The following is a 27,757-nucleotide window of genomic DNA, read 5'->3' on the forward strand; positions in this document are numbered from 1 at the left end:
ATTCAGAAACCCTGGTCTTAACCACAGCCAGAGACAGAATTAGGAAGGTGCATCAGAGGTAGAGATCCCGGTCAGCAGAGGACCTGGAGGAGGGTTCAGAGCCTGGGTTGGGGGCTTTCTGGGTTTTGGCTCCAATTCTGGCTCTCCCTGCTCACCTCCAGAACTGAGCTCCTGCAGTCCCCGGACACTAGGGGTTTAGGACTCAGAAAGGTCCCCCCATGGTGGCATTGGGAAGCGGGCATCCGACCTCTGTGTTAGTGGGATGCCCTCTAGTGGCAGTAGGAATATTCTGCACCCCCCATGCCCCTGGGGTTACCAGGCCCTCAGGTCCCAGGAGAGCCAAGAAAAATCAGGGGAGGGGACAGTGGCATTTTCTGCCCCGAGAGGCATCAATCCCTGCCCTCAGAGAATGTCTTCCATTACTAATGCCATCCCACCCACAACATCCCAGGAAAGGCAAGGTTACAGGACCATGATCCCAAGAACATGCATCTCCTTAGAGTCAGGGCGGTCAGCTCTCTCTGAAAACTTAAGCAGCTGCCACCCCTTCTCCCAGTGGGCCTCCCTGAGTATAAAAGGAGAGGCAGCACTTAGGGATCTCTGGGCACAGGTTATGGTCACACAAAATGCCATGCTAGGTCAGGAAAGCCAGGGACAGTCAAGATGTCTCTAGTCCCCATTTTGTGCATGTACATGTGGGGAAACAAAGCAAAGAAAGAGTGTGGACTTGGAATGGTGGTGGATCAGCCCTGGGCTCATGGTGGCATCTCACAGACTCTCTGAAATTTCCAAGTGTGGAATGCAGGGCTAACAGGACAGTAGGACTTAGGTTCAAATAAAAAACTACATGAGACAAAAGAGGCAGCACAGAAGGAACCCAGCCTCCTTTCTTCCCCAGAGCCAGCCTCTCTAAGGACACCACTGTGGACTGACAATGCCCAGATGCCTCATCTAAGCTGCCTGGATGGAAAAAAGACAGAGAAAGCCCTAAAGCCCAGAACGGTGGCAACTCTCGGCCTCCTTCTGGGAACATTGCCTACGGGCTACTGCCTGCGTGGACGGTGTGTGCCCGCCTACTGCCTGCATGGATGGTGTGTGCCCACCTACTGCCTGCATGGATGGTGTGTGCCCACCGTCCCTCTCTGTTGACTGTGTACACAGGTGGTCCATCTATTAAGCACCTCTATATGTACAAGCTACTAGCTACCCCCACCGATGAGCAATGAGACTGTGACCTGTTTGTGATTTCATTTCCACGACTTCATGGAGAACTTTTAATTCTGCCACACCCCTCCTCTGAAATCTTCCCAGGTTCCCCTCAGTCTACTCCTGGGAAGTTCAGCTCCTAGACAGAGGCACTCAGAGCCTAAGCAGGTTGTGTGTGTGTGTGTGTGTGTGTGTGTGTGTGTGTGAGAGAGAGAGAGAGAGAGAGAGAGAGAGAGAGAGAGAGAGAGAGAGAGAGAGAGAGAAAGAGAGAGAGAGAGAATGAATGCAACCATGGGTCTCCTTTCTGACATACCAGCAAGATGTACTACTGACGGTATCAGCAGGTTAATTAAGCAGTCTGTTAGTGATAATGTTAAGAAGGCTGGCACATTTTCAACTCAGATTGACACCATTCAAGACTCAGGCGTAACTGATGTTGGAGTAGCAATGCTAGGAGATGTCATGGAACGAGAGAGGGAGAGACACAAAGAGAGACACATAGAGAGATTGCTTCATGCTGATAGCAAGCTCAGTGTCAAGTCCTGAGCAAAATATGCTCTCAACTGCTGCAGATGTTCTCACATCCAACCCATTGCGATGCAAAATCATGCAGATTGTGAACAGCTAATGAAGCACCCAGTGTAACAGGGACAGCATGGGGGGAAGGAAGAGCAGTAGACAAACATGCAGGAAAGTTCTCAGAAGGAAGGCTGCGGGGAGCTTGCCCCCAACCAGCTTAGAATAGACGAGTAGGTCGATGCAGCCAACTATCCCTCAACACATACACCTGTTTTGCAAACAGATTAATAGGAGAGCAGTGGTATCAGTTCACAGGGAAAAAGATCATTCACACAGGCAGGTGGAGCAGTGCTCTGCTGATGTGGGAAAAATAAGATACCATCACTCCTCCATTCTAAGATGCATTTCCCCACGTTTTCATTTTTTAAAAATCATTATGTGCCTTACTATAAATGTTGGGGTGTGGGGGGCTACCCAAAACAATTGTCTGTACCTGTATGGACTTAGCCACGTGTACAGGAATCTCTCTATTCAAGTGTCACCTCAGCCGACCACAGCAATCCACACAGAATTTGAACTTAAACTTAGATTCCTAATTGTTGCCTAAAACATCTTTTTAAAACTTACACTATAATGGTGCAAGGACATGAAAAGTTATTGTACATGCAGAAGATCGTCTGCCAGATACCAGGCAATGCAATTAAAGGCAGTAGAAATTGCCAAACCATAGATAGCTACCCTAAAGAAATGCTTGCCCATATGCACAAAGAGACATTTACAAGGATGTTAATTATAGCACTGTTTGTAAGAGCAAATAATTAGAAACAACCTAAATGTCCACCATTAGGGAACTCACATGGGAAGATCTCCAAAACAAATTGTTATGTGAAAAAAAGCTACTGAGTGTGTGTGCATGATGATTTGCTGTATGTTAAACCCTGTAATTGCTACAGACACATATATGTGTGCATAAATCCACAGGTAATGCTTCAGAAGTCTCACAGCTCACAGGCTGCTGCCCTTGGCAAAGGCTCTCAATTTGAGACCTAGGGGTTATTGAGAGACTTCACTTTTTTTTTTTTTTTAGAATTTATTTGATTCATTGTAAACAAATGGGGTACAACTTGTTTCTCTGGTTGTACATGAAGTAGAGTTGTACCATTTGTGTAATCATACATGTACATAGGGTAATGATGCTTGTCTCATTCTGTTAGAGAGACTTCACTTTTTACACTAAATGTTTCTATATTATTTGAATCTTTTTTCACAATGGAATGTAATAATTACCTCGATAGCCATCTTAGAAATATGGCAGACAAAATCTAATTTTAATCCATACTATAAGAAAAGGGAAACTGGTGAAATATATATTCATCATATATATATATATATATATATATATGAAAAAGAGCCACTAATGTTAACTTATGAGGGTGATAGTGACTGACACTCAACAGCTATTCTACCTCCAAACGATTAATCCAACTAGGAATAATCCTCCCCTTGCTGGTGATTGGCCAGGAAGGGACAAGTGATCCAAACCCAGCCAATGAGAGATGTCTCCTAGGGCGGGAATGGTCTCCTCCCATCCCAGAACCGAGAGCAGGCAGGCAGTGTCAATCCTCTGAACACCGTGGGTCTCCATGTGCGGCTTGGAATTGCTGCTGCCATCTTACGTCTCTGAGAGGCGCTAACTCGAAGAAGCAGCCTACTGGGCATTGGCAGAGCACAGCCAGAGAAAGGGAGGGCGGGCAGGGTGCCTCGCCCAAGACTTGCCCTTTGTAAAGTAATAAATTCCTGTTACTTAAGCTAGTTTGAGTGGAGGGTTTCTGCTCACTTCAGTCAAAAACATCCACACGATAAAGAACTTAAGAAAATTAAGAAAAAGATGCAGTGATCAAAATCACAGAAGCATATATGAGTAGGAAATTCATAAAATGTAAATACAAATAAAAACCCCATAACTCAATCTTACTAATAGCCAAAGACAGATTATTATCTAAGAAAAAACAAATTTGCAAGAATTTTTTATGTTCATGAATCTTCCTTGGTTAAATCATTTATAAATGGCTATTTGTGGGTTGTTTTTGTTGTTGTTTGTTTGCCTTTTGGTGGGGGCGGTTCTGGGGATTCAACCCAGGGGTGTTCTACCACTGAGGTGCATCCCCAGCCCTTTTTGTTTTGTTTTTGAGACAGGGGCTTGCTAAATTTCCGAGGCTTGTCTAGAAATTGCAGTCCTCGTTTCTCAGCTGCCCAAGTGGCTGGGATTTCAAGAATGGGTCACACTTCCCACTTTTTTTGGTGGTGTCTTCTGTCTCATATGTAGTCAAATAAACCATTCTTTCCTTTCTGGTATAAAATTTTTGTGGTTATTAAGAAATTAATAACAGGCATGTGGTGGCACATGCCTGTAATTCCAGAGGCTGGCAGGGCTGAGGAAGGAAGATCACAAGTTTAAAGCCAACCTCAGCAACTTAGTGAGGTCCTGAGCAACTTAGTGAGACCCTGTCCTAAACAAAACAAAACAAAACCAGGTGGGAATGGGCTCAGTGTTTAAGTGCCCTTGGGTTCAATTCCTGGAAGAAGAAAAGAAGAGAGAAGAAGAAGGAGAAAGAAGGAGGAGGAGGAGGAGGAGGAGGAGGAGGAAGGAGGAGAAGGAGGAGGAGGAAATTCTACCACTACTTAGATGTTCATCTATATTTTCTTCAAAAAATTTTAAAACTTTACTTTTCACATTTAGGTTTTTATCTGGAATTCATTTTTGAATCTGATATGAAATAGAGATCTCTTTCTTGCTTTCTTCTTTTTGGAAACCCAAATGCCCAATAAAGTTAAGAAAATATTTTAACCATACTGGGAACTGGAAAAACACAAATTAAAATGAGAAATAAATCAGGCATGGTGGCACACGCCTATAATCCTAGCAACTGAGGAGGCTGAGGGAGAAGGACTAAAAGTTCAAGGCCAGCCTTAGAAACTAAGTAAGGCCCTGTCTCAAAATTTTAAAAAAGGGTTGGGGATGTAATTCAGTGGTGGAGCACTCCTGGATTTAGTCTCCAGTGCTGCAAAAACAAAAATAAAAATAAAAAAAGAAGCAAAGAAACCCTTTCAGATGGATAAAAATTTTAAAAGATTGATAATATCAAATGTTGATGAGGACATAGAAAACAAGTTCAAACCCTGCAGGTTCAGTAACAGCCAGTGTGCCCATTTGGCAATCTCTAGTAAAGTTAGAGGGCACACCCTCTCACACGCGCGTTCCATTTCTAGGTGTGTACCCTAGATTCTCAACACCGGCCACAAAAGGTAGCGCCCAGATTGGTTTCTTCTTTTCTTAAGCCCCATAGATGGATATAATACAGATGAAGGTTTGACAGTCTCTGTCCAGGAAAAACCCATTCACGTGCACATGGATATGTGTACAAAGTTGTTTGAACAGGAAACAACCTAAACACCCCCGATCCATCAACTGTGGGTAGTCACAGGAGAACACCTGTAGCAGCTGAAATGAACACATAAGTGTTAACATGGCAAAATCTCAAAACCATAATGGAAAGCAAGTTTCAACAATAAGGAGGAGGGGTGCTAGGGAAGAATAGTTACTCTAGATTAGGTAGAGGGGAGTAAAGGGAGGGGAATAGGTATATGGGAAGGACAGTAAAGTGAAACAGACATTATTACCTCATGTACATATATGACTGCATGACCGATGTGATCCTACAACATGTACAATCAGGAAAATGAGAAATTATACTGTTTATGTATGATTGATCAAAACACATACTGCTGTCATGTATAACTAATTAGAACAGATAAAAAATTTTTAAAAAGGACATGTACAGTGAACATAAAATGTTTAAAAATATATAAACAAGCTGTACTCTATAATCTGAGTTATGTGGGAAACTGAGGCAAAAGAATTGTGAGTTCAAGGCCAGCCTGGGCAATTTAGTGAGACCCTGTTTCAAAATAAAAATTTTTAAAACCTGGGGATGCAGCTCAGTGGTAGAGTGCTTGTCTAACATGCATGACACCCTGGATTTCATCTCCAGCACTGAAAACAAAAACAAAACAAACAACAACAAAAACAATACAGTTGATGGTTTGAGGCACATACACATAGGATAAAATATAAAAGCCTAGTCAGGCTAGGTTCAAAGCCAGCCTCAGCAAAAGCAAGGTGCTAAGCAACTCAGTGAGACCCTGTCTCTAAATAAAATACAAAATAGGGCTGGGGACGTGGCTCAGGGGTCAAGTGCCCCTGAGTTCAATCCTGGGTACCCCCAAAAATAAAAAAAATTTAAAAAATAAATAAAAAATAAAAACCTAAAAGGGAAGGACACACTGGCTGTAGGTCAGCAGCCATCCTTGGGGAGAGGAGACTGGAATCAAGAAAGCAGAGGGTAAGGAGTGCTTTGAGCATATCCATCATTTTATTTATCTATCTCCTCATTTTCCCTTGTATTTGAAATATTTCATAATTTTCAGAAATTGCCGTGGAAAGAACTACTGCTGTATTTAAAAAGGATAAGGTGTAATTTTAAGACTTCCATGGAAAGATGTGCAAAATTTATTGCGAGGGTATAAAGCAGTTTACTAGTGTAAATATTTGATACCATTTATGTTCAATTTTATTTATGTAGATATAAGAAGCACTGATTTATACACTTTGAGATGTTTATTTGAATTTGGAGGGAGATATGTTAAACTCACCTCTGGATAGAGAAGTAGGACTGTTTAACTTTATACAACAAACATCAGAAAAGAGAAAAAGAAAAAAGGAGCCATTTTCATTAAACAAAGTACTCCAGTATACTCAGAAATCGTAAGTTCCCAGTTTGGGCTCCAAACTGACCTTGGAAAAAGTACTAACAGACTCCACTTCCTCATGTGCAAGGATGGTCTGGCATTGCTGGGCTCCCCCCTCTCCCTTCTCTTTCTCTTCCTTCCTCCCTCTTTTCCCACCTCCCTCCCTTCCACTATTTTGCAGGGAGTATGCGCACATAGTAAACAATTCAAATTGTGTACAAGTGTGAACAATAGCATAAAAGTCTTCCCCAACCCTGATCCTTAGTTTCACCCCTTCTCCAGGTTCTCATGTCCTCCAGAAGTGACCTATGCATTTTCAAGTGTACATGTATGTACTTCACCACCCACACACACACACACACACACACACACACACACACACACACACACACACATTCTCTCATGCAAATCACAGCAAAACACACCCCTCTGCTTTAAAGGAGTGATGACTATCCAATGAAGATGTATACCCTAATATTTGCTTCATTTCACAATATTCCGTTACTCCATCTGAGAGGCAGTGCTAAATGGCACAGATTTTCTTTTAAATAGCTTGAGAATCTGGGGAGAGTTTCACAACCCATATTGAAGTGTCACCAACTCAGGACTGGGAATTTCTGGACTGCAAAATCAGCCTGCAAATCTAGGAGTAGGCTGATTCTGAAGTTTTGGAATCTCTTAATATAAGATTCCTGCTAGCACATTCATCTTCTGAAATTCTCCTTCTTATCACAGCTGCTCCCTCGTTTGAGACTCTGTAATGGTTCCCTTTAGCCAGAAGATAGAGCTCAGACCCTAAGCTCCTACTCCAGACCCCAGTACACCCCACCCTGTCCTGGCAGTCCCCTGCTCCTACTACGATCATTACCCTTTCCCCAGTCTTTGCTGCTTCATCTTCTCTGCCTCTGGGTTTCTCTGCCTTCTGGATTTTAGGAATTATAAAAATCTCTGAATTGGAAGGCCATTTGTTCTATAAAAATTTTTTGAGCACCTACTATATGCCAGGTTCTGGGCAAGCTGCCCAGGAACTGGTGATTTGGTCACATGTGAATGCCCCTCACAGTCTTTTTGGGGCCAGTCTGCTAATCAGACATTTCCCTACATCCCAGGGGTCAGACAGCTCATCCCAACAAAAGAATGTCATATTTTCAGATGGTTCTATCACTCTTGCTGGGCTCCTACTTATCAGAGTTACTCTGGATACAGACTCCTCCTTTCTGGGCATTCTCTTCACCCCCAATACTGGAATTGAACCAGAGGGTGGGGAGGCTCTACCACTGAGCTGCATCCCCAATCCTTTTTTTTTTTTTTTTTTTTTAATTTGGAGACAGGGTCTCCCTAAGTTACCCAGGCTGGCCTTGAACTTGCAATCCTCCTGACTTAGCCTCCAGAGTCACTGGAATTACAGGCATGTGCCATGGTGCTCAGCCTGGTTCTGCACATTTTATCTTTAGTAATGCAGCTGAAATCTGAGTGAGCTTCATCAGAGCCAGAATGGACTCATTCTGAGCATACAGCACATGAAACTCCCTGAGTCCCCAGGCTTTTCATCTTAAGTCCTTCAGCCAAGTCAGGTGTTGGCACCCTAACATTTGTGCAGCGACACTGTTTTGAACAGAATACCTTACACCAAACCTGTGGAAGCCCATCGGCCCCCTTCTACAGACCTTTTCAGATCTGGGCTCTCACTCATGAATTCACATCCCTGCCACGTTGGGGTCCCTGTTCCTTGAATGTCAGCTGCAAAACCTCCCCCATCCAAGGCAGTCACGACAAGAGACGGGGATGGCACCGAAGATAGAGCCCCAGGCCACACCACTAGAGACTTCCTTCTGGCTGATTTGGACCCCCTGCTAATGTCCTCTTGGGGCCTGATACTCACTGGGGCTCATAACGGTTACAAGGTTGCCCCCAGTTCTGGTAACCAGCCCAGCCTGCCCTCCTTCCAGGAAACTGACATCCTTCCACAGCTCCTCAAAATCCACACCATCATGTCCACACATCCCGTTGACGGCATAGTCTAATGATCTTTCTGTCTCTCAAAAATAATCTAACCTAACTACTTTAGTCCGTGTCAGATTCCTAAAATCTAGGAAGTGCTGGAAGCTGATTTAGAAATACTACCTAACAGATTTCATTCTCTATGAAACTTTATAGTATTTATCACTGGAACATTTGCTTTTTGTGCCATTTCAAGCATTTGACAACACCTTGCCCCTAAACAAGTTCCCTCGTGGCAGAAATGTGTCAACTCTGGTTCTTGCCATGCTGGTTGGGACAGGTGGAGGGCAATGGAGCTGGGGGAGGACTAACATTCATTGGGTGCTCATAATGTGCTGGCAGATGGATATGTTTAACCCCCATGAAAACTTTGCTTAGAGATACTAGTATCTCTGCACCCCCCCCCCCTTTTTTTTTTTTTTTTTTTTTGGTACTGGGGATTGAACCCAGGGGTGCTGTATCCCTGAGTTCTATCTCTAGCCCTTTTTACTTTTTATTTTGAAAAAGGATCTCACTAAGTTGCCCATACTTGCCTTGAACTTGCTGAAGCTGGCCTTGAACTTGCAATCCTCCTGCCTCAGCTTCCTGAATTGCTGAGATTATAGGCATGTGCCACCACACCCAGCTAGTATCCTCAAGTTATAGATGGGGATATAGATGGTCCAGGAAAAGTTAGATAGTGTGCACGGGATGAACTGTTAAGTCTTGGGTTCACCAATCATCCTCTCTAGGCATGCTTGACTAAAAGAGTAGATGAAGGTGAAAGTGCAAACGCAAACACACACACACACACACACACACACACACACACACACACACACAAGCACACACACACATGACCAGAATACTCAAAAACAATTTAAAACAATGAAAATAAATAAAAATCCAGAATAAGTATCCAGGGAGCCATAGTGTCTAGTCACCAGCATTGTCAGGGTTAAGTTCCACTGTGAGTGCCCAGTATCAAACCTTTTGTGCTAAAGCACTTGTTTGATCATTGAACAAACCTGCGTGGGGCACTGACTGTGTGCTGGGTTCCAAAGGACCTGGGGAGTGGAGATCCATGAGAGCCCGTCCTTGCCTTGGGGTACCCAGCTTGCTGAGAGGCAAACTTGGACAAATAAGAGGCAGTCCTGGAGGGATGGAGGCTGCCTAACCCCAAATGGAACTACCAGGGAGGCCTTCCTGGAGGAGATGGTGTCTGAGCCGAATCACAAACACCTGGGAGCCAAGGCTAGTGCCAAGGAGCAGGAAAGAGTGGGCCTCTAGGCCAGCAGGGTCAGGGGCAAAGGACGGGGGCCCAGCAAGAGGTAGGAGAGGAAGATCACAAGATCTGCCACAGCTACAATGGGGCAGGCAAGGGCAAGAGCAGAGCAGGTCCAAGAAGGGACTTGTGGCCTCCAGAGGAGCCTCAAGGGCAGAGATGCCACAGGAAGCACCACTGACCTCAATGAAGGGAGCTTATGTCACCGGGCTCAAGATGCATCTGCCACAAGCACCTCCCATTGTCTCCTACTCAAAGGGGCCAAGGGACAGAGGAGCGGCAGGCCAGGAGCTGTGCTTTGACCTGGGTTGGACCCTCAGGGCTCAGGTAGCATTGGGCAGCAACCTCCTCGATGAGGCAAACAGGGTGGCCTGAGCACAAGGGAGGGGCAGTGGAGCCAGGGGAAATCAAGGACATTAAGACCTGTGTGGCCTGCGGGCGCACAGGGGGTAGGGGAGAAGGTATGGGGACACCCCAGTGTGAACGAACAGGAGGTCTCCCGGACTCCCAGAGGCCCTGAGCAATGGCTCACTGAGGAGCACAGAGATTTTTTTTTTTTTTATGGCAATGAAATATGTTTGACATTTAACAAAATATGGAGATGACACCAGAAGAGGTCATTTCTAGTTGGTTCCTGTGGAAAGGTTATTCTATAGACAGGGCCAGCAGGCTGATGCTGAGGCTCAGGCCTTCCGCATTGGGAGTTCAGGGTCCAGATGGGTCTTCATTAGCCCATGGCATTCATGGGTGTTCCCTTCTATGTGTGATGCCCCTAGGCAGCCTGGGGGTGACCTTCAGGGCTTCCTGCCTACATCCACATCCACACAGCAGAAGGTGTAAGCTTTAGAGATGAGCTTGCCAAGGTGACCCTGGGGTCTCCCGCCCTCTGAAGCCCTGTTCCGCCCATTTGTAAGAAGTGTGTCTATTCCTCTGGCCACTGACCCTCTCATAGGACCCACACAAGGCCCTCCTTCCTGCTGGTAACACCTCCCCACGGTCCCTCCCCAATTCCTCACAAAAAGGCTGTCTTTGTGGGACCTGCCTCCCCTAGAATGGAGTCTGCTCCTGGAGACTGGAGCCTGGACCTGGGGGTGTGTATTTTTCCGATGCCTCCTCTATTGACCTTTAATTACACTGTTTGCCCGGCTTCCCAAACCATTAACTCCACCTCACAGCAACCACACGTCAATTAATGGAGGGCCTGCTCCCAGCTCAAGCTCCTGAACACAATTAAGCGTGACAGTCCACAAATAAGAAAGAACTGGAGAATTAATTAAGGTCTAAACAAATTAATTACCAGTCCCCAATCGATTTCGATGCCAACACACATGCTCCTGGGCTCACCGTCTTTCCTAACATCTCCATGTATAAATAGAAACCAAGATTTCCCACATGACTGCTGTTCTAGACCAGGGGCACAGTATGGCTCTAAACCACCCTGAGGGAGAGAGATGGCTGCAGTTAGCATGTACACATGCATCAGTTGCACGTGGGTTTACACACACAACCCCAGTTGAAAAATCAGGTGAACTTGGAGGTGGAATGCTCCTGGCAGGACACTGAATAGTCCTGGTCACCTCTGGACACATTGTTGTTTCTCTGAGACAGAGGGCCAGGGTTATCCACAAGGCTTGAAGTAGCCCTGGGCTGGCCTGAGAGGCCTGGGCTCTGGCTAAATCAGAGTGTAACTTTCAGTAAGTCTGACTTTACTTATTCTTCTGTAAAATGAGGATGGCCTTAGAGTCCTCCCAGCCCAAATGGGGGGTGAAGAACACTGCAGGGGAGGACAGGTGTGTAGCTCCTGGGAGCTTGGGCTCTGCAAATCCAGACTTCTGGTGACTGTTGGGGAGGTCCCGTGGCAAGAGTTTCCATGGGTATGAAAAATGGAGTCAGGTGCAGGGACCAGGTGTCCTGTGCCTGGGTGTCTCTGGCCTCTCTCTCAACAGTATGGAGCAGAGAGGGGACATCTCCCCTCCTCTTCCAGGTTTCTGGCTAGGCTGGAGCCCCCAGAGCAGCAGGGCAGGACAGGGGGAAGAAGTGACTGATTCCTGGGAGCTGCTTGTTCCCAGTCTGCCCAGGAGAGTGGGAGTGAGGTGCAGCCTTTGAGCACAGGGCACACAGCTCTTCAGGACCCCCATTACTCTAAGGACTCCCTTCTGCTACACACACAGGCACACACACCTCCCAGCCTGGAGGCTTCACCTAATCACTTCCACTAGCCTCTACCAACTTCCCTTGTGTACCCACAGGTCACTGAGTCTGGTCTCCCATCATGCCAGTGATCCTTAACAAGATGAAGCACATCCTGAGCAAGCTTGTAAGCAGCCTTTCTGTGGCCCAGCCTGATTCTGCCTCACCTGCCTTGGAAAGCAGAGGCCAATCAAGCCCCACAAGCCTGCAGTGTGGCTCAGAGATGCTCTGTCTCGGCCAGGGGCACCTGGGTTTAGGCAGAGGAGTCCAAGTGCAGGGACTGGATGGTGAATGGGGAGGACCAGTGGGCTTTTGAGCCCCTGGTTGGGGGAGGGTGCAGCACGCCATTTCATCTCCCATCATAGCATGGTATCAGCCCTGACCTGGGGTCAGCCAGTGCCCGTTTGCAGATGGGACTGGGCTGCAGAAGGGAACCTGCTTCTCCTGGTAAACTAGAAGTAGCAGGGTTGCAAACCATGCTGCACACGACTGAGCAACTGGCTAGGAGCTTGGGGATCTCAAAACATCCAACCATGGCTGGACTTGTGTGAGGGAGCTGAAGGCTCCTTCTCCATGAGAAGTTGGGAAGGGAGTCAGGCTGCAGCCAGAGTCTCCAACTGAAAGAAAGGCCTCTTCTCCTGAAGGAGACCCAGAGAGGTTAAGACCATCTCAAGGTTACACAGCAAGATGGTGGTGGAGAGGGCTGGAAAGGGCCCCGGGCAAAGTTATCTGAAGCTTGGCTCAAGGACAGATTACATCTGTGTGGAGTCTTAGATCCAGTCCTGGGCAGCTGGAAGCTGCCCATTCTCAGGCTGCTTCTGACCCTTTAACCCCAATGGCCACGAGCACCAGTTGTGCAGCCACATTTATTCAATTCGGTCCCATAACAAAGTCAAACCTAAAGAGGTATTCCATTAATGGCCCATGACAGAAATAGCTGAGAGTTCATTAAAAGTGTGGAGTTGCTATAGCAATTATCTGCGTCTGGGGAGGCTCAGCCGGGTGGTTGGTTGGGAGTTCATTAGCCTCTGGGCCATGGAGGAGGTGGGGCTGTCCAAGAACAAGCTCCCTGCTTCTCACAGGGTTTCACAGGTACTCCAAAGCACTTTGCTATCAATGAAATCTGGTCTGTGGCCTTGTTTGCTCCTCCCAGAACTCTGTGCTGTCCGGCGCCTGGCTTTTACAGAAGGGGAAGCACAGCCCTGAGGTGAAGATAAGGGTTAGGGCCACCAGCCTGGGTCTGACTCTGGGCTCTTCAGACCAAGCCTTGGCACCAGAGGGGGAGGCTTTCGTTTAGCCTTTGAGTACATGCTTAAACTTCTCCTTTGACAAGTAGTCATGCATTGCTTTGTCCTGCTCTAGATAGATGTTTATTTCATTTTGAAAAATGATATAACAAAGTCAGACCCAAAGAGGTGTTCTTTTCCCAAATAAAGTTCTGGCTTCTAAGAGCCAGACCAGGATTTGTGGCACTTCCAGGACTTGGCAGAAGCTTCCAACCTTCTTTGTGCCAGGAACCACTCTGACATAACATTAGGTCTATGTACCCCTCTCAGAGTCATTTTTCCTCCCTCGTGTGGTGGCGCATGCCTGTAATTTCAACAACTCAGGAGGCTGGGCAGGAAGATCACAAGTTCAAGGCCAGCCTGAGCAAACTAGCAAGACCCTGTCTCAAAATAAAAATAAAAATAAAAATAAAAAGTAGGGCTGAAATGTAGCTCAATGGTAAAGCGCCCCTGGGTTCAATACCAAGTTCTACCAAAAAGTAAAAGATGGAGAAGGAGGCGGAGCAGAAGAAGGAAGAAGAAAACTGATTCCAAATGCATAAAACAAAATTCAAAGGATTACAAAGGGATTATAGGAAAACAAGTTATTTAAAAATTTTAAATTCTGATTCAGTACTAGATGTGTTCTTTGATTAATGAATTAAAAAATAAGATCTAGCAGTGGATATATTAAATACAAAAATTTTGAATTACTATCAAGCATAAACTGTTTTAAGCTCTCCAAGTGACAACTGTGTCATGAAACAGTTCGTAATTTACATTGGTGACAAAGCCACTGGTCCTGCTCCTTGCTGTGGTTTGCTGGGTGCATTCGTGATAGAAGAAAAGGCTACATTTCAGTTAGAGGCCAGTGTAAATATTTTTACAAGTTACAGGATCCACTTCATTGTGTCCACTGACTCTTGAGGGCCTGGAACCACAGGTTAAGAATTTCTGTAAGGTCCATGCTTACAGATATAGTAGTAAGACATAGAGGCACGCATCTGTAATCCCAGATGCTTGGGAGGTGAGGCAGCAGGATCACAAGTTCAAGGCCAGTCTCAGTAGCTTCACAAGACCCTGTTTCAAAGTATTATCATTATTAGTGTTTAATATATTTCTTCAATTGAAAAATATATGCTGAGAGAAAAAAGCTATTGAGAAAAAATAATAAAGATTTATTATTATTGTATTAGGAATTGACCCAAGGACCTTGTGCATATTGGGCAAGCAATCTACCACAGAGCTATACCTCCCAGACTTCAAAATAAAATTAAAGAAGGGCTGGGTTGTGGCTCAGTGGTAGAGCGCTTGCCTAGCATGGGTTCACTCCCTACTACCGTAAAAGAAAAAAGGAAAAAAAAAAAAAAAAATTTCTGTGCTACAAGTAGAATCTTGGCATGGAGCTAGTCAGGGAAGTCATGTCGTCCTTTCTTCTATCTGTACACATTTCACTCCAGTTCCCCCTGGCAGGACCCCTGCAGGCATCAGGAGAGGGTCCAGCAGGCTGAGAGCCCCAGGGGCAGTACACCCAGGTCTGTGCACTGCGCAGCTCTTACCTACAGCAGGGAATGGCACAAATCTCTGGACGAGAAGGCGGGTGGCTGGGGTGAACTTGTTGGCTTTCTGAACCAGGACATTAAGGCCCACCTTAAAAAGAAACAAAACAAAACAGAAAAAGTTGCAATGGCTCGTGGGAAGAAAGGGCAGAATTGGAGAAAGAGCAGCTCTCCCTTGACCCATGTGAGAAGGTGCAGTCCCTCCAGGCCTCCCTCCAGTCCTGAGCACCTACATTCAGCCCTACAAGTGTAGTTCATGTCCATCAGATGCTACGTGAGTCTTCTGGTACCAGGCCTTTGCCAGTACTGATCTCCATTCCTGAGATGTCCCGCCACCCTGCTGCCACCAACTCAGATGATACCTGTTCTCTTGGTCCCACCTCTGAATTCCATCACCAATGTCATTCACTAGCAGTAGAACCATAGGCAGATAAGTTAAACTTTCTCTGTCTCAGTTTCCTTGTGCTTAAAAGGAATAGAAATTTCTACAACATCCCAGGGCTGTTATAAGGGTATAAAGTGTCAGCATCAACTGGCACATGAGAGGCCTCAACAAATGCAGCTGTATAATAATGACGTCACCTCTCCCAGGCAGTCCAAAGCTCCCTGCTCATATCACCAGTACCTCCCTCCTAGGGAAGGTCCACTGCTTGTGGGTCTGATTTCCTCCCAGCCTGGGGGTGAGGGACCGCACCTTTCCTTCTTTGTGTGCTTAGGGTTGTACCTGGTGGCACACAGTTCATGTTCAATAAGCTGAGGATTAAGGAATAAGTGCATGAAGCAACAAGCAAACAACTGAATGGAAAGCACAGGAAGGGCTTCTTGTAGAGGAAGGTGGGCATAAGCTGGCAGAGGAGAAGGACTTTCTGGAGGGGAAAAGCACAGGCTTGGAGTTAGAAAAGATGCCATGCCTGTGTCCACACCAGGACAATGCGTGGAGGCCTCTGCTTCCCGACATGGAGGCCAGAGTCAACCCCTGGTCTGTTAGAACATGCGACATCTGATCTGCACACCTGGTGGCTCAGCAGGACACCCTGCACCCTCAAAAGTGGCTCTGGCTTTAGTGTTTTGGATGGTTGGGGGAAATGCAGAGCCTTGGGAAGTCCTCAGAGCCACCAGTGCCTGTAGAAGTCAGGGAAGAACTCAGTGAGGCAAGAAACAGCTGGCCTGAGTGTGCCAGTCTGCCAAGTGCTGGGCAGCCCAGAGCCCCATGGGGCCAAAGTGCACCCAACACACACACCTTGGGCTATCGGGTGCCCAGCCTTTGTTCTGTCTCATGATGACATTCAGAATCCACTCCTTGTCCTCCCTGCCGATTTAAGGTAAGGCTGGGAGGCAGGAGACCTGGAAGCTTAGACACAGCAGGGCAAGGCTGGGGCACTGCCAGCCCACACTGGCCCTGCTGCCACACAGATGGCCTCACCAAGTCTAGGTCTCCCCAGCTCTTGGCATGGAGGAATTAAAAAATAGCCTATTGATTGCCGGGCACAGTGGCACACACCTGTAATCCCCATGGCTGGGGAGGTTGAGGCAATCAGGAGTTCAAAACCAGCCTCAGCAAAAGCAAGGCACTAGGCAACTCAGTGAGACCCTGTCTCTAAATAAATATAAAATAGGGCTGGGATATGGCTCAGTGGTCGAGTGCCCCTGAGTTCAATCCCCAGTACACCCCAAATAGCCTCTCTTACCCCCCCCAAAAAAAATTGTAGACAGGAAAAACATGGAGGAACCAGAGGACACAGACAGGCATTAGTGATGATGAGGAGGAGGAGGAGGAGGAAGGGGACTGGGAGAAGACTGCCCACGTGCTACTCAGCACACATTCACACACAGTGTCTTAAGGAAAGCCCCACCACAGGCTTTTGGAGAGGCCATGTTGCCCCTTTTCACAGGTAAGAGGCAGGGTCTGAAAGGTTATGTAATTTTGCCAAGGACAGACAGCTATGACCAGGCTGGTGAAGCCAGGATGGAACCCAGGGTCTAGTTAGTTCCAAGACTGTTCTTAACCCCTGTGCTATTTACTTTTCAATTGTTTCCCAGGAGTGATGCTTTGTTGTCTTTGATGTCCATTTAAAACTGACTGTTTGCATAGCAAGAGACCCCCTGACCAAGGCCAGCTTGGGGTTGAGATCCAGATCCTTTGAAACACTTCTGCTCCAGCAGCTAGGAGTCAGAAGGCCTGGGTTCAAAGGCCAGCACATTCACTTGGAGAGATAAGGAATTGTCAGAGAGGGGGAGCAGGAGCCATTTGGGAAGGCAGCAAGCAGGCTTGGAACTTTTCAGATCCTTCCCCACGGGGGCAGCGGGGCAGGGCTGGAGTGTAGCAGGATGGTAAGGAGGAAGAGGTCAGTACTTATGGCAAACACTCTGCCTTTTCTGGGCTGCCCTGAAACTGTCCTCTCTCTGCTGGCTATTCTTCCCATTGGCTGGGACTGCCATAGTCAGAAAAGGTGACCAGCCCATTTCTCCCACCCCAGGTGGGAGGCCAGAGCTAGGAAAAGAAGAAAAAAAAAAAGAGAGAGAGAGAGAGAAAGAGAGAAAACAAGACTCTGGTTCCAGGTGTCTTTGGGCCTTCCCTCCCCTGAGCTGTCAAAAGCTGGTCTTCCCTCTTCTCTGGCTTCCTGTCAACTGTGTTGGCCTGACAGTCAGAGCTTGGAGAGACGTGGCCAGAGAAGGTCCCTTCCTCCTTCAGGCCATTGGTAACGCCCCATGGGTCCTAGGCTCGTGCTTGGCCACAGGAGGAGTTCTTGTGCAAATCTGTACCTTGTTTGTTTTCCCCTCTGCCCAAATGGAGCCCCTGTTTGGTTAATTTCTATTTTGTAGCTTATTTGGAGGCTGTTAAAACAGACCCTGGGGGACCCTCAGCAGTGATTGTTCCATATCTCATTATCTTTCCCGAACCTGATTATTAGCTCTGATTTTTCTGATCGCTAGCTGCTGTTCATGATGAGTTGTGTGCCATTAATGCCAGCTGGTTCCCTTAAACAGGACCCACCATGCCAGGGAAAACGAGCTGGCATTCCAAGCCCCCAGCCACTTGGCTTTTTAATTTTAATGGGATCCACCAAATGTTCCAGGCCAAAGGGCCCTGAAGAACCAGAACAGACGGGCTTCCCACCCCCCATTTGCAGCCCTCCCTGGGTTCCTGCCCAGGCTGTTGCTGTCCGAGGTGCTGGAGCAGTAAGGCCTGGACTGGGGACCAGAGGAGTGAGGGTCCGGAGTCACTTGCCGCCTCTGTGTTCACACCTTCCCTCTCCCTGGCCCTTCACTGGTGGGTGGGCAGGGTGACCACACTAAGTCCTAAGAACTCCCAGCTCTGCACCTGCCCAGGTCTCCTCCTCCCCACTGCACTTGTCCCCAGACCCTGCCTTTGGCTTGCGTGACCTGGCCTGCTCTCAGATATATACATATGACTCATAGGTCTCGCCCATCCATGTGGGGCCTGCTAGTTCTAAATTTCACTCCTCTTAACCATGAGTTATTTGCTTTCCAATTGTCCTTCTCAAGGAGAGATGCTTTGATGTTTGTGTGCCACGTAAGACCGGTCATTTTCGTAGCAAGAGCAGATTCCCAGGAGATGGGAAGAGTCCCTGTACGACTGCCCCAGCCTCCCTACCAGGCTTCCTGCTTCCACTGCCGCTCCTCCCCTTGACTCTCCACAGCAGCCAGGATGGTCTTCTGAAAGTTGACATGGCCTTGCTTAAAGGCTTTCAGCCACCTGGCCATCTCCCCGCTCCTCCCATGAGCCAACTGCCACCCCGGGCACCGTTTCTCTGTGGCCTCCTCACTTTTAGTCAAAACGTCTGGCCTCCTTGTAGCTCAGGGTATCCTTTTGATAGTTTCTCCAAGACCCTGAAACTTTTTATTCCTTGTGCCTATCACAATCTCTAAGTACATATTTGTACACCTTAAAATTTTCTGAATCAAAATAATACACATATCTGATTTTTGAAATGGAAGAGCACAGAAATAATTTTTTCTGTGGACTCTTTACTAAAGTTCCATCTCTCCCAATAGACCTTAGGTACTAGACCACAAGGCTGTGTCTCTCCTATTCCTCACTGAATTCCCAGTACATGATGATGAGTAGAAGCTTAATAAATGCTTCTAGAACAAAGCAACTGAATGATTTCTAAGGCAGAGGGGAAAAAAATCCATAAAAGGGACTTGTCTTGGGAGACACTACTGTCCATCTTAGCAAATGCTGAGCACTGCCTGGTCCCAGACCCAGCACACTGGGTCTACGAGCCCGCCCCAGAAGATCATCTCACCCACTCTGCCAGGAGTGGGGGACATAGGGGTGGGCTGGACCACAAAGGCTTTAGAGAAAACGAATGCCTGATTGAGCCCTGCAGGAAGCAGCCAGGCAGGAAAAGAAGGGGTCTCTGTAGAGGTTCAGAGGCATGAAATGCCAGGTAGTCTTCAGGGTACTTGGAGGAGCTTGCAGCTGGCTCTGGACTCTATTCATCCTGCCATGGGTTCCAAGTGGCCCTGAAGAACAGTGGAGGGGGAGGCATGCCTGACAGGAGAGATGGCATAACACCAGAATTTAGGTCCACTCTTGGGTGATGGATAAAAATAGACCCTAATGGTCACAGGTTTATGTGGGTCCTGCAGGGCAAGGGCTGGGGCCTGGAAAGCAATCACTGAAGTACCAAAAATACCCACCAGAGGGCATGCTTTGTAGAATAAATAAACTCAATCAAGTGGACCAATGACCCTTCATGGAGGTCAACTGTCCTCCATCCCCAACTAGCTTGTGACTCAGCAGTGGGCTCAAGTGCAAAGTGTCCACAGAAGCTGGGACAGAGTTCTGCACAGGTTAAAGTTACACTAAGCTCCACTGTGGCTGAGTAGCTTGTTTGCTAGCAATAATGGCCAACCCCACCACTGAACTGTCCACCGGAACCAGTGTGCCACCCAGGGGGAAATCAATTACATCAGATCCTTCCATGTAGGAGGGGACAGCAACATGTCCTCCCCAGAATAGATGCAGGGCTGCTTTTCATGTCTGACTTGCCCCTGCCAGCATCACCATCTGCAGGCTTCCAGAACACTTCAGACTCTGCTACAGGGTCCATGAAATAGCCCCTTCAACCCAGAAGCTGCTCATAGCAAAAGAAGCAAGACAAGAGTCTAGTCCAGATGCTCAGGGGTAGCCCTCCCACCTCCCTCAGACCCCCAAAAGAAGAGAAGGGCCTGGGGTCACCCTCCACCACAGAGTCAGACCGGCCCTATATTGCAGAAGACAGGGAATGGTCCAGACCGAGATCAAACACATGCAACTGACTCAACTTTGGACAGAAAACAGAAGCCCAGGAATCAAGTGTAAAGGTGGGCAGAGGACACAAAGAATCTCAAAAAATTTCCTCCAGTCCTCATTGCTCCCCAGGGACCTAAGGAGGGACCTGCTACCCAGAACATGGTCACAGTTTCTCCAATCTGAAAGCTAAAACACTGTGTGGCTTTTCTCACCTCCTCATGCCACAGCAATGGCAAGAAGAAAAAGGGGTCTCTGTGTCAGCAGAAGAGTGTGTGGGTAAGCCTGGGTGGGCTCTGCTGCTGACATCATCCCGTGTCTCTGTTTCCTCATCTATAAAATGGGATGAACAATGAAGTAGTGTCTGGCACAGTGTTGGCACTCCAATAGTATCAGCTTTCGTGACTGTTATGATCATTTGCCAGTCTGATCATCAAGGGGACATGGAGTTGCTAGTGAGCAACTGGTAAGGGATATGGGCTCACAGGGGTCTCCAGGCCCCTCCCTATACTCCAGTTTCTCGTAGTTTAGGGAAATAACCACCATTTCCTATACAGAAAGAACACCCCAGGGCCCAGAACCTTCAGGCATGGAGGTCAGCAATTCTCCAGGGGGAAAGAGCTCTGCCAGCAAGTCCTAGCTGAAGGACAAGGGTTCAGGGAATGGGCACGGAGCATCTCTCATCATCTGGCTCCACTGACAGGCCCCTGGCCAGTCACGAAGGACTTCACCCTGAGCCTTCCTCCTCTGCTCCAAGTCCACCCTCCTCCGGGACCCCGTGTCCATGAGTGGTCTTTGTGCTGGGCCTACCAACTTCTCATGACTTCTCCTCCAGCCTGCTTCTGCCCAAGTGCCTGCAATGCCAGATCCCTGAGCCAGGGCCAGATTCCTGGTGTGGTCCTCCCAGCTGCTGAGCATGGCACTTGCAGCGCTTCCAGCCCTGGCCCCTGCCATGGCGTACCACACCTCCTCACGGCGGCTCCCTACGCGGTAGCCACACTTGTTTCCGGACAGTGTCCAGAATCTGTAGCTCCTTCTCCTGCATGCTCCTGCACGTGCTGAGTGCTCCCTCTGGGACACCCAGCCTTGCCTCCCCCGGCTCCCTCGGTCTGTCCTGAGTGAGCCCCATGACTGTGAATTAGGCACTCCTCCAGGTTCCACTGCCCCCTGAGGCCAGCTTTACCATGATTCCGACTCTTATCACGGTGCGCTGTGTCCCCTCTCAGCAGGCCCCAGCTGCAGCCCAGCCCCTGTGAAGTTTCCAGCATAGATTCAGCCCCTGAAGGGAGTCAGCGAGTGGGTCCCACCTCCTCTCTCGCCCTCGAGGAGCCAGTGAGGGCCACCACATAAGCATTCTGCACAAACTCCCAGCAAAAACACAATGAGGACTGAGAGGCTTCCTTTGTTAAAAGACGGCAAACTGTTAGATTTCAAAAATAACCTAAGATGGAATTTCTTTTTTATTCTCAAGCAAGAAGCCAGACATTGCCAAATCTATTTAGGAGGTTCACTGCAAGCTCCTAACCCTGGTGGTCCTGGAACTAGCATGAGACTTCATTTGGGGACATGAAAACTAGAGATCCCTAATTCAAGGGGGGGTTGCTGGCCAAGCCTCGGGCTCTTCTTGGAAGGGTAGAAGGCGATGTGGGGTCCATAGAGGAGGCTGGCTCCACCCCAGTTCACCTTCATCTCTGAGACCTGCTCTCGGTCTGTCAGCCCCCATCCAGGCGGCCTGCATGTGGGGACTCGTTTTAATTAATGCCAGAGCGGGGCCAACCACTGGGGCCGTGACACTTGTTTGCAGGTCATCTCCCCCTAACAGGCTCGCCCTGGGAGGGGATTTGTCACTAATTGAAGCAGAGATCAGTTAATGAGGCCATGGGGCCTAGGGTTCCAGAGAACAAGGGAAAGGAAAATAAAATAAAGCCTCTTTCTTTGGAGGTTTTGTGATTTACACACACAAAAGAAAAGCAAGCAAGCTGCAGATTTTCCAAGTCAGAAACTCTACTCCATCTGCTGAAGTTAGTCCTCACTGTATGAAGACATCAGGTGAAGGGACGCCACCACCGCCAAAGCTCATGGGCGAGAACAGGGGCCTCCCGAGGCCAGCAATCAATCAGAAGCCTAATTAATAGGTATTTATGGAGAAAGGCTCTCTGCTCCCTTCTGAAGGGGAGGAGACATGGTGCCTGTCCCTGGTTAACTTGTAATCCCTCAGGGGGACAAGAGTCAGGCTGTAGAACAATGAGAGGACAGGGACAAGGGATATAATTGAGAGTGTGGGAAGAAGTTTCTGAGACTTGGCCCAGGGTAAGAGTGGTATAGGTTGGATAGTCAGGGAAAGCCTCCTCCAAGGGGCTCCAGGGTCAGGCAGAGAAGAGGGACCAGGTGTCCTCCATATCACACAGCCCAGTTGAGGCCCTCATACCCCACCAAGTGAGACCTTAGCTCCAGGGCCCGGTAACTCTGCTGGGCCCAGTCTTTAGAACACCCACCAATCTGGGCTAGCTTTGGTCCTGGAAAGTGGGTGGGTTGAAATGGCTGGTGGTCCTTTGAAGACTAGGAACGTAGAGAGTCCAGAGCTCTCAGAAGAAGGTAAATTCCTATTCCTGAGCTCCAGGGCTGCAGGGGGAGGAAGTACCGCCAGGACAATGATCTTCATGCCTCAAGCCCTTCCCCTCAGGGCCACTCAATAACCTTCCCTGTGCGACCTCCTGCCCACTCCTGCCCACCTCACCTGTACATATCCTCAAAAAGAAGGGGGTTTTCAAGCTGCTAAGCTTCTTTCATCTTAAGGAACAAGGAAGTGACAAAGGGGAGAACAAGGCCATTCCCTTTCTTGGGACAGCTCCTAGACTCAACCCAGCAAGCACTAGAGTCAAGAACCTCCACTTTGTCCGACTCCTAAATGAAGTCCCTCCCATGCTGTTGTAGGCCCACCGGCAAGCATTGGTCGTTGCTTGGAGAGCCAACTAAATATGTTTGGCAACATGTGGCTTCTCGCTGGCAGTAAGACATAAAGATTTAGAGAAGGAAAGAGATCTTGGTCATGAGATGGGATGCCCCACTTAACAGCCATTTGGAGATGAGTTGGTTTACGTGGGAGTGAAATAAATGAGGTCATTTCAGGACAGCCCCAAATCTCTACTTTAGATCAGTGACAGTATGGTGTCTGATACCACAGGTCATTCCATAGTCGTGAGTAATTATCATGTTTATTTAATGACCCAGGGAAGATAAGGAAAGGGGGTTTTACCAAAAGACTATTGTATCTGCATTTTTCCATTATATGCAGATATGCTTTTATTAGCATTTTCTAATTATTTTTTTCTTTCCAGTTACATGTATCATTATGAAATGAATGTAATGACAGAGTTGTAATGGGACACTTTGCCCTCTGGAATTGGCTTCTGGAGGCCACCCCAATGGGATCAAGAGAGTACCAGATAGAGGCACAGAGGTGGGAACCAAGGGTGGGACAAGGGTAGACAAGATCCTGGGAGCCTTGTCCAAGATCCTGAACCTCCTCTCTGGCTTGGTCCAGACCCCTTGCTCTGTTGCCTACCCTCTGCCCTCATCTGGGAACAGGGACCCATCATCCACTGATGCAAACCTACAAACTTCATAATGAGTAGCTGCTCTATTCTTAAAGTCCTATAAAGATTCAAAGTGAGGCTCACGCCTATAATCCCAGAGGCTCAGGAGACTGAGGGAGAAGGATTGAGAGTTCAAAGCCAACCTCAGCAATGGAGAGGCACTAAGCAACTCAATGAGACCCTGTCTCTAAATAAAATACAAAATAGGGCTGGGGATGTGGCTCAGTGGTCCAGTGCTCCTGAATTCAATCCCCAGTACAACCCCCCCCCAAAAAAAAAAAAATCCAAAGTAAGCCTAATTACCATTGTCTTGAGGCCTTCAGGAGAAGCTGGATATGTGACCACACAACCAAGGCCACAGAGAGGGAACAACAGTGCCCCAGAGCTCAGGTAAAGGGCAGAGAGGAACTGGCTGATGGGCCAGCCTTCCACGGGCAGCGTGAAGACCAGCTTCTCCAGGAAGAGTGTGGTGCAGGCCCCTCAAAGGACAGATGTCTTGCCCTGGTCATCCACTGCTCCTCCTCCCCTGTCCTCTTTTCTCCAAACACGGAGCACCAACACGTACATCTCACTATCAGACACTTCTCTGCCTAGAAAGCCTCCTTCACTGTTCCCCTCCCAGACCCTGTCCGGGCGGGGTAAGGCATTACTCACAGCAATGGAGACAGCACTGACGACAGCTCCCAGGTAGCCCTGGATGAACTTGGATGCCGGTGAGGGCTGGAAGAAAAGGCAGAATTGCAGGCCCACTGTGTGCCCAAAGCTTCATGCTCCACCCCGGCAAACAGTGCCAGCCAGCAAGAAGTATGCCAGTCTAGCAGTCTGGAAGATCTGGTGAGGAGGAAGAGGTACCTTGGGAAGCCATTGGGACCCAGGCCTCCCACAACTTGGTTCCAAAAGTTGGAATACAACGAAGCCAAAAGGCCTGTTTTGCTTCTCCTCTCTTCTACTAAGATTCTAGGCAGACATTGCTGGCTAGAGGTGGAGGACAGTAAGGGCCCAAATGGGTCATTTATGGCAGGGCGAGCAGTCTCCAGGTGAGGAAAGCTACGTGTCAGGAGGGGCACTTGGAGCACTGTCCATCATCCACGGCTATCTGCAGAAGTCTAGCTGACTTTCAGCCCCGGAGAAACTGGACTTCCATATCCACACGGGCTAGTTCGCAATATGTCTATTAAAAAAAAGAGTTCGAGTTCCAACAGAGAAAATTTTAAAAAATGCTAAGGTCTGGATCATGCAATTGCAGTTTTGGGAGATGCTTGGTTTAAGGCAAACCAGAGCCAAGCAAGTGGAGATGTGCCCCGTGAAACCTGTAAGAGACTGGATGTGAGGTTTAGATATGTGGAGATGGCATCCTGAGTCTCAGGACCCCCAAGTTCCTACTGCCCAAGACAACTTCTAACGCCTCCCCCAAGGTTAAAAAATGCCAAGACCCTCCCCTACCCAAACTGACAACCCCCAACAGAGGATCTAGATTCTTCCTCTCCTCCCTTTGCCTTTGGATTGAAGTGGTGAATTGACAGGAGGGGTGGTGACCTTGCCAGGGAAGCAGGTCTCAGCAGCCCTGAGACAATAGAAGGGTGATCAGGCATCCACCATGGGCTTATCTCAGGAGTGCAGGGGACTATGGGGAGGAGGAATCAGTCCTCTCAGACCCCCACCCTCAAGAGCGGTCCTTTGATTTTGTGCCCAGCAGTCTGGGGACCAGGGTCACTGAGGCAGTTTCCAGGGAAGGTTGGAGGAAACTGTAGGGGAATTCAGTCCCCAAGGGGCTGATGCCATCAGGATCCAGTATCTGAGTAAGAGATGCACAAGAGGAATTCTGAATTCAGCAGAATTTACCCCTTGCATGGAGGAATGAAATTGATCAAATGATGTTATATGCATGTACAAATATTTCACAATGAATCCCACTACTATGTATAATCATAATGCATCAATGAAATTATTTTAAAAAGAAAAAAGAATTCCTCCCTTGCATGGCCCCCATCACACTCCCCTTTCACAGCTTTCTGAATCCCTTCATGCACACACCCCTCCCCAGTTGATCCTGCCTGGAGACTGCTGCTGGCCCTAGACAAGTAAGGTCCGGGTGCTCCACCCCTGCCTGCAGAGCTGGCAGCTTAAATAGGGTGCCTACAGGAGGGCAATGCTTAATACCAATGATGGCAGCATGTCACACTATAGGGAGGACCACAGGGTCACCCCAGCTGAACCCACCACTGAGCAGAGGGCAGTGACACTCACCTTGGTAGCATTGCGGTTTGCATAGTTGACACAGGCATTGTGGCTCTGGTTCAGCCACTGAAAGGCAACAGGGAAAGAAGTGAGGGAAGGCGTGGTCATCTTCCTGGAAGCCAGGCCTGGGCCTCTGTAGGCCACATGTCCCCAGAAGGACACAGGATATTCTCCTCCATCCCCCTGGTTAGTATAACAAATTGTCCTGATTTGCCTGGAACTGTAGTGGTTTTAGTATCAAAGTCTTAAACCTCAGAAAACCCCAAAGTTTCTGGAAAATCAGGATGCAGTACTGCCCACCCCAGTACTCCAACCCAAGAGACTGTCCCCTCTCCTAAAATTCTAGTATTCACTGCCCCAAAGAGCCCTATTGTCTTTGCCATGTCATCCTTATTATAATACTTGCTGGACAGAAGATGGAATGATTGACAGCCCTGCACCTTTCCAAAATCTCCCAGCCCAGTGCTCTGCACTGCCTCCAGCACCCAGGTCAGAGGCCCCTAGCAGTTTTTTTCAGGGAAGACTCTCTGACACTTTCTCTCAGAAGTCGGACAGGTTTTCCTTCCTGGAAAGGTTTTCCTCTTCCCGACACACACGCAGACGTCCTCGGCTGTTTTCAGAGAACTGCAGCGCGCCGTCTCTGAGGGCAGAGACCAGGCTGTGCGATGCACTTCACTTCCTCAGGTGGCGGAACCTTCCCCTAGAGATTTGGGTGAGACTGATGTCCAAATGCTGCTATAGGCCTCAGATCATTGGCCATGGGACAAGCAGCCAAGGAGCAGAGTGGGCAGCCACCAAGTCATTGTGGTTCAAGCCTGTACCACAGCCCCTTCATCACCTCTGTCCAAAGGCTCATGTGACACATAAAGGCCAGCGTCCTGATGACTCCTGACAGGGGCCTGCTCAGCTGGGCCAGTGTCTTAGGATTTCCTCCAGTGGTTTCTGGGCTTGGGGGAGTAGGACGGGGGGTGACTACCCCAGAGGCTTAGAACAGGAGAGCCCAAAGAAGGGAATTCCTGACCAGCGCTTATCTGGGCCCTTCCTTCAGGAGCGTGCTGTCTGCAGACTCTTACCTGCCAGAAGACAGTGGAGGCCAGTGTTTGGTTGGGCAAGAGAAGACCCACCACCTATGACAAAGAGAAAGAAGAAAGGTTGAAGAAGGCAAAAGACATCCCTCACACCTTTGCAAAGTAAAAGTATACAGCTAGGTGTGATGGCACACACCCATAATCCCAGTGGCTCAGGAGGCTAAGGTAGCAGGATTGCAAGTTCAAGGCCAGCCTGGGCAACTTAGTGAGAATTTGTCTCAAAATAAAAAATATAAAGGGCTGGTGATATAGCTTATTGGTAGAGCACCCCTGGGCCCAACACACACACCCACACATACACACACAAACACACACACACAAATAAGAAAGAAAAACGTACACAGCCACAAACAAAAGTGAGCTACATCTGTACAAACTGATGTGGTTTGATGTGTTCATACAAACTGATACCCACAGAGGGATGGCAAGAGATGAAAAAAAAATCAAGTAGCTGAATTATGTTATAGCATAATCTGATTTATGTAAAGAAAAACTTCTTAGTTATAGCCATACACACAAACACACAAATATCTCCAAGCATGAAAAAGTATAGCAAAACATAACCATAATGGTGGGTTTCTCCAGAGTTCTGGCTATTCTCACATTTTTCTTAATTTTTTTTATTTTTATTTTTTGTACTAGGCATTGAATCCAGGGCCTTGCCCACACGAGGCAAGAGTTCCACCACTGAGCTGCACCCCCAGTCTTTTAAATTTTACTACTTTATTTTAAAAACTTTTGCAGTATCAGGGATTAAACCCA

The 27,757-nt window shown here is 48.0% G+C and overlaps 1 protein-coding gene across 6 annotated transcripts in view; it reads right to left on the reverse strand.

Annotated features, from left to right (window-relative positions):
* The window catches only part of SFXN5 (sideroflexin 5), a 110,938-nt gene that overhangs the window by 29,467 nt on the left and 53,714 nt on the right, over window positions 1-27,757 (reverse strand). For all 6 annotated transcript variants that reach the window (XM_079111460.1, XM_079111459.1, XM_079111456.1 and 3 more), the window contains exons 7-10: window positions 26,981-27,034; window positions 25,917-25,973; window positions 24,324-24,389; window positions 14,814-14,904 (exon numbers count right to left, since the gene is read on the reverse strand). In XM_079111460.1, the coding sequence (XP_078967586.1) occupies window positions 14,814-14,904; window positions 24,324-24,389; window positions 25,917-25,973; window positions 26,981-27,034 (268 nt within the window). The remainder of the gene's footprint in view (window positions 1-14,813; window positions 14,905-24,323; window positions 24,390-25,916; window positions 25,974-26,980; window positions 27,035-27,757) is intronic.

This window comes from Sciurus vulgaris, assembly GCF_902686455.1.
Source record: "Sciurus vulgaris genome assembly, chromosome: 14".
Taxonomy (NCBI): domain Eukaryota; kingdom Metazoa; phylum Chordata; class Mammalia; order Rodentia; family Sciuridae; genus Sciurus; species Sciurus vulgaris.